We start from the raw sequence: 7500 nt of genomic DNA, 5'->3' as shown, positions 1-7500 counted from the left end.
ACAGTTTTTAGCTGTGCTAATATAATTGCACAATGGTTTTCTAATGATTAGTTAGCCTTTTAAAATGATAAACTTGGATTAACTAACACAGCGTGCCATTGGAACACAGGAGTGATGGTTGCTGATAATGGGCCTCTGTACAGTTGAGGTCGGAAGTTTACATACACTTAGGTTGGAGTCATTAAAACTTGTTTTTCAACCACTCCATACGTTTCTTGTTACTTTGTTCATGACACAGGTCATTTTTCCAACAATTGTTTACAGACAGATTATTTTACTTATAATTCACTGTATCACAATTCCAGTGGGTCAGAAGTTTACATACATTAAGTTGACTGTGCATTTAATAAAGAGCTTGTAAAATTCCAGAAAATGATGTCATGGCTTTAGATGCTTCTGATAGGCTAATTGACATCATTGAGTCAGTTGGAGGTGTACCTGTGGATGTATTTCAAGGCCTACCTTCAAACTCTGCCTCATTGCTTGACATCATGGGAAAATCTAAAGAAATCAGCCAAGACATCAGAAAAAAATTGTGGAACTCCACAAGTCTGGTTCATCCTTGGGAGCAATTTCCGAACACCTGGAGGTACCACGTTCATCTGTACAAACAATAGAACGCAAGTATAAACACCATGGGACCACGCAGCCGTCATACCGCTCAGGAAGGAGACGCGTTCTGTCTCCTAGAGATGAACGTGCTTTGGTGCGAAAAGTGCAAATCAATCCCAGAACAACAGCAAAGGACCTGGAGGAAAGATGCTGGAGGAAACAGGTACAAAAGTATCTATATCCACAGTAAAACGAGTCCTATATCGACATAACCTGAAAGGCTGCTCAGTAAGGAAGAAGACACTGCTCCAAAACCGCCATAAAACAGCCAAACTATGGTTTGCAACTGCACATGGGGACAAAGATCATACTTTTTGGAGAAATGTCCTCTGGTCTGATGAAACAAAAATAGAACTGTTTGGACATAATGACCATCGTTATGTTTGGAGGAAAAAGAGGGATGCTTGCAAGCCGAAGAACACCATCCCAACCGTGAAGCACGGGGGTGGCAGCATCATGTTGTGGGGGTTCTTTGCTGCAGGAGGGACTGGTGCACTTCACAAAATAGATGGCATCATGAGGGTGGTAAAATTATGTGGATATAATGAAGCAACATCTCAAGACATCAGTCAGGAAGTTAAAGCTTGGTCTCAAATGGGTCTTCCAAATGGACAATGACCCCAAGCATACGTCCAAAGTTGTGGAAAAATGGCTTAAGAACAACAAAGTCAAGGTATTGGAGTGGCCATCACAAAGCCCTGACCTGAATCTTATAGAAAATGTGTGGGCAGAACTGAATAAGCGAGCAAGGAGGCCTACAAACATGACTCAATTTCATCAGCTCTGTCAGGAGGAAATTCACCCAACTTATTGTGGGAAGCATGTGGAAGGCTACACGAAACATTTGACCCAAGTTAAACAATTTTAAAGGCAATGCTACCAAATACTAATTGAGTGTATGTAAACTTCTGACCCACTGGGAATGTGATGAAGGAAATAAAACCGTTTCCAACTGCAATAGTCATTTACAACATGAACAATAATCTAGACTGTATTTTTGATCTGTTTGAAGGGACATAAGAAAAAGTGCTTTTCTTTCAAAAACAAGGACGTTTCTAAGTGACCCCAAACTTGTTTCGTACAGTGTGTGTAAATGCATTAAAATATATATGTTTAAAAAGCCATAACAAAGCCTAATCCTGTGTACTTTGACCCATCCAGGTATGTAGGGGACATGTTAGCGTGGCTGCACCAAGCCACCGCATCGGAGAAGGAGCATCTGGAGGCCCTGCTGAAACAGGTCACAGCACGAGGTAACCTAAAACCCTCACACAATCCCTATGGCAACAAATGGCCGCTTGATCTCTTCTAATCCTAACCTTTGTGCAGGTAGTTAATTCTCTCGTGTGTCTTGTCTGCGTCTGACTGACTGCCTTCCCTTTAGCACCAGGAGTGGATGAGACCATGCAAGAGGTGGTGGGACACATCACTGAGGGAGTCTGCAGACCTCTTAAAGTAAGACCCCCCAACCCAGTGTGTTTGTTGTGTGTACATTTCTGTTTGTTTCAGTCGACTGTATTTGACTGTAGAACTAATAAAATGAAGAAATACTACTGGACAGACTGACTGTCCTGGGATAAATACTACTGGAAAGAAATTATGTCCTGGGATAAATACTACTGGAAAGACTGACTATCCTGGGATTAATACTACTGGATAGACATTCTGTCCTGGGATAAATACTACTGGATATACTGACTGTCCTGGGATAAATACTACTGGATAGAAATTCTGTCCTGGGATAAATACTACTGGAAAGACTGACTGTCCTGGGATAAATACTACTGGAAAGAAATTATGTCCTGGGATAAATACTACTGGATAGACATTCTGTCCTGGGATAAATACTACTGGAAAGACTGACTGTCCTATGATAAATACTACTGGAAAGACTGACTGTCCTGGGATAAATACTACTGGAAAGAAATTATGTCCTGGGATAAATACTACTGGATAGAAATTATGTCCTGGGATAAATACAACTGGAAAGAAATTATGTCCTGTGATAAATACTACTGGAAAGAAATTATGTCCTGGGATAAATACTACTGGATAGACATTCTGTCCTGGGATAAATACTACTGGATATACTGACTGTCCTGGGATAAATACTACTGGATAGAAATTCTGTCCTGGGATAAATACTACTGGAAAGACTGACTGTCCTATGATAAATACTACTGGAAAGACTGACTGTCCTGGGATAAATACTACTGGAAAGAAATTATGTCCTGGGATAAATACTACTGGATAGAAATTATGTCCTGGGTTAAATACTACTGGAAAGACTGACTGTCCTATGATAAATACTACTGGAAAGAAATTATGTCCTGGGATAAATACAACTGGAAAGAAATTATGTCCTGTGATAAATACTACTGGAAAGAAATTATGTCCTGGGATAAATACTACTGGATAGACATTCTGTCCTGGGATAAATACTACTGGAAAGAAATTATGTCCTGGGATAAATACTACTGGATAGAAATTATGTCCTGGGATAAATACTACTGGAAAGACTGACTGTCCTGGGATAAATACTACTGGAAAGAAATTATGTCCTGGGATAAATACAACTGGAAAGAAATTATGTCCTGTGATAAATACTACTGGAAAGAAATTATGTCCTGGGATAAATACTACTGGATAGACATTCTGTCCTGGGATAAATACTACTGGATAGACATTCTGTCCTGGGATAAATACTACTGGATAGACATTCTGTCCTGGGATAAATACTACTGGAAAGACTGACTGTCCTATGATAAATACTACTGGAAAGACTGACTGTCCTGGGATAAATACTACTGGAAAGAAATTATGTCCTGGGATAAATACTACTGGATAGAAATTATGTCCTGGGATAAATACTACTGGAAAGACTGACTGTCCTATGATAAATACTACTGGAAAGACTGACTGTCCTGGGATAAATACTACTGGAAAGAAATTATGTCCTGGGATAAATACAACTGGAAAGAAATTATGTCCTGTGATAAATACTACTGGAAAGAAATTATGTCCTGGGATAAATACTACTGGATAGACATTCTGTCCTGGGATAAATACTACTGGATAGACTGACTGTCCTGGGATAAATACTACTGGATAGACTGACTGTCCTGGGATAAATACTACTGGATAGACATTCTGTCCTGGGATAAATACTACTGGATAGACATTCTGTCCTGGGATAAATACTACTGGAAAGACTGACTGTCCTATGATAAATACTACTGGAAAGACTGACTGTCCTGGGATAAATACTACTAGAAAGAAATTATGTCCTGGGATAAATACTACTGGATAGACTGACTGTCCTGGGATAAATACTACTGGATAGACTGACTGTCCTGGGATAAATACTACTGGATAGACTGACTGTCCTGGGATAAATACTACTGGATAGACTGACTGTCCTGGGATAAATACTACTGGATAGACTGACTGTCCTGGAATAAATACTACTGGATAGACTGACTGTCCTGGGATAAATACTACTGGATAGACATTCTGTCCTGGGATAAATACTACTGGATAGACATTCTGTCCTGGGATAAATACTACTGGAAAGACTGACTGTCCTATGATAAATACTACTGGAAAGACTGACTGTCCTGGGATAAATACTACTAGAAAGAAATTATGTCCTGGGATAAATACTACTGGATAGACATTCTGTCCTGGGATAAATACTACTGGAAAGACTGACTGTCCTATGATAAATACTACTGGAAAGACTGACTGTCCTGGGATAAATACTACTGGAAAGAAATTATGTCCTGGGATAAATACTACTGGATAGAAATTATGTCCTGGGATAAATACAACTGGAAAGAAATTATGTCCTGTGATAAATACTACTGGAAAGAAATTATGTCCTGGGATAAATACTACTGGATAGACATTCTGTCCTGGGATAAATACTACTGGATATACTGACTGTCCTGGGATAAATACTACTGGATAGAAATTCTGTCCTGGGATAAATACTACTGGAAAGACTGACTGTCCTATGATAAATACTACTGGAAAGACTGACTGTCCTGGGATAAATACTACTGGAAAGAAATTATGTCCTGGGATAAATACTACTGGATAGAAATTATGTCCTGGGTTAAATACTACTGGAAAGACTGACTGTCCTATGATAAATACTACTGGAAAGAAATTATGTCCTGGGATAAATACAACTGGAAAGAAATTATGTCCTGTGATAAATACTACTGGAAAGAAATTATGTCCTGGGATAAATACTACTGGATAGACATTCTGTCCTGGGATAAATACTACTGGAAAGAAATTATGTCCTGGGATAAATACTACTGGATAGAAATTATGTCCTGGGATAAATACTACTGGAAAGACTGACTGTCCTGGGATAAATACTACTGGAAAGAAATTATGTCCTGGGATAAATACAACTGGAAAGAAATTATGTCCTGTGATAAATACTACTGGAAAGAAATTATGTCCTGGGATAAATACTACTGGATAGACATTCTGTCCTGGGATAAATACTACTGGATAGACATTCTGTCCTGGGATAAATACTACTGGATAGACATTCTGTCCTGGGATAAATACTACTGGAAAGACTGACTGTCCTATGATAAATACTACTGGAAAGACTGACTGTCCTGGGATAAATACTACTGGAAAGAAATTATGTCCTGGGATAAATACTACTGGATAGAAATTATGTCCTGGGATAAATACTACTGGAAAGACTGACTGTCCTATGATAAATACTACTGGAAAGACTGACTGTCCTGGGATAAATACTACTGGAAAGAAATTATGTCCTGGGATAAATACAACTGGAAAGAAATTATGTCCTGTGATAAATACTACTGGAAAGAAATTATGTCCTGGGATAAATACTACTGGATAGACATTCTGTCCTGGGATAAATACTACTGGATAGACTGACTGTCCTGGGATAAATACTACTGGATAGACTGACTGTCCTGGGATAAATACTACTGGATAGACATTCTGTCCTGGGATAAATACTACTGGATAGACATTCTGTCCTGGGATAAATACTACTGGAAAGACTGACTGTCCTATGATAAATACTACTGGAAAGACTGACTGTCCTGGGATAAATACTACTAGAAAGAAATTATGTCCTGGGATAAATACTACTGGATAGACTGACTGTCCTGGGATAAATACTACTGGATAGACTGACTGTCCTGGGATAAATACTACTGGATAGACTGACTGTCCTGGGATAAATACTACTGGATAGACTGACTGTCCTGGGATAAATACTACTGGATAGACTGACTGTCCTGGAATAAATACTACTGGATAGACTGACTGTCCTGGGATAAATACTACTGGATAGACATTCTGTCCTGGGATAAATACTACTGGATAGACATTCTGTCCTGGGATAAATACTACTGGAAAGACTGACTGTCCTATGATAAATACTACTGGAAAGACTGACTGTCCTGGGATAAATACTACTAGAAAGAAATTATGTCCTGGGATAAATACTACTGGATAGACTGACTGTCCTGGGATAAATACTACTGGATAGACTGACTGTCCTGGAATAAATACTACTGGATAGACGTTCTGTCCTGGGATAAATACTACTGGATAGACGTTCTGTCCTGGGATAAATACTACTGGATAGACATTCTGTCCTGGGATAAATACTACTGGAAAGACTGACTGTCCTATGATAAATACTACTGGAAAGACTGACTGTCCTGGGATAAATACTACTAGAAAGAAATTATGTCCTGGGATAAATACTACTGGATAGACTGACTGTCCTGGGATAAATACTACTGGATAGACTGACTGTCCTGGGATAAATACTACTGGATAGACTGACTGTCCTGGGATAAATACTACTGGATAGACTGACTGTCCTGGAATAAATACTACTGGATAGACTGACTGTCCTGGGATAAATACTACTGGATAGACATTCTGTCCTGGGATAAATACTACTGGATAGACATTCTGTCCTGGGATAAATACTACTGGAAAGACTGACTGTCCTATGATAAATACTACTGGAAAGACTGACTGTCCTGGGATAAATACTACTAGAAAGAAATTATGTCCTGGGATAAATACTACTGGATAGACTGACTGTCCTGGGATAAATACTACTGGATAGACTGACTGTCCTGGGATAAATACTACTGGATAGACTGACTGTCCTGGGATAAATACTACTGGATAGACTGACTGTCCTGGGATAAATACTACTGGATAGACTGACTGTCCTGGAATAAATACTACTGGATAGACTGACTGTCCTGGGATAAATACTACTGGATAGACATTCTGTCCTGGGATAAATACTACTGGATAGACATTCTGTCCTGGGATAAATACTACTGGAAAGACTGACTGTCCTATGATAAATACTACTGGAAAGACTGACTGTCCTGGGATAAATACTACTAGAAAGAAATTATGTCCTGGGATAAATACTACTGGATAGACTGACTGTCCTGGGATAAATACTACTGGATAGACTGACTGTCCTGGAATAAATACTACTGGATAGACGTTCTGTCCTGGGATAAATACTACTGGATAGACGTTCTGTCCTGGGATAAATACTACTGGATAGACATTCTGTCCTGGGATAAATACTACTGGAAAGACTGACTGTCCTATGATAAATACTACTGGAAAGACTGACTGTCCTGGGATAAATACTACTAGAAAGAAATTATGTCCTGGGATAAATACTACTGGATAGACTGACTGTCCTGGGATAAATACTACTGGATAGACTGACTGTCCTGGGATAAATACTACTGGATAGACTGACTGTCCTGGGATAAATACTACTGGATAGACTGACTGTCCTGGGATAAATACTACTGGATAGACTGACTGTCCTGG

The 7500-nt window shown here is 39.1% G+C and overlaps 1 protein-coding gene across 1 annotated transcript in view; it reads left to right on the top strand.

The window, feature by feature from the left end:
- The window catches only part of cog6 (component of oligomeric golgi complex 6), a 122651-nt gene that overhangs the window by 62260 nt on the left and 52891 nt on the right, over positions 1–7500 (top strand). Inside the window, exons 9-10 of the mRNA XM_042296515.1 lie at positions 1774–1865; positions 1997–2067. Coding sequence (XP_042152449.1) covers positions 1774–1865; positions 1997–2067 — 163 coding nt within the window. The remainder of the gene's footprint in view (positions 1–1773; positions 1866–1996; positions 2068–7500) is intronic.

Source organism: Oncorhynchus tshawytscha, linkage group LG13, assembly GCF_018296145.1.
Source record: "Oncorhynchus tshawytscha isolate Ot180627B linkage group LG13, Otsh_v2.0, whole genome shotgun sequence".
NCBI lineage: Eukaryota > Metazoa > Chordata > Actinopteri > Salmoniformes > Salmonidae > Oncorhynchus > Oncorhynchus tshawytscha.
The sequence above is the reverse complement of the archived record's forward strand: the minus strand, read 5'-3'. Positions and strand labels throughout refer to the sequence as shown.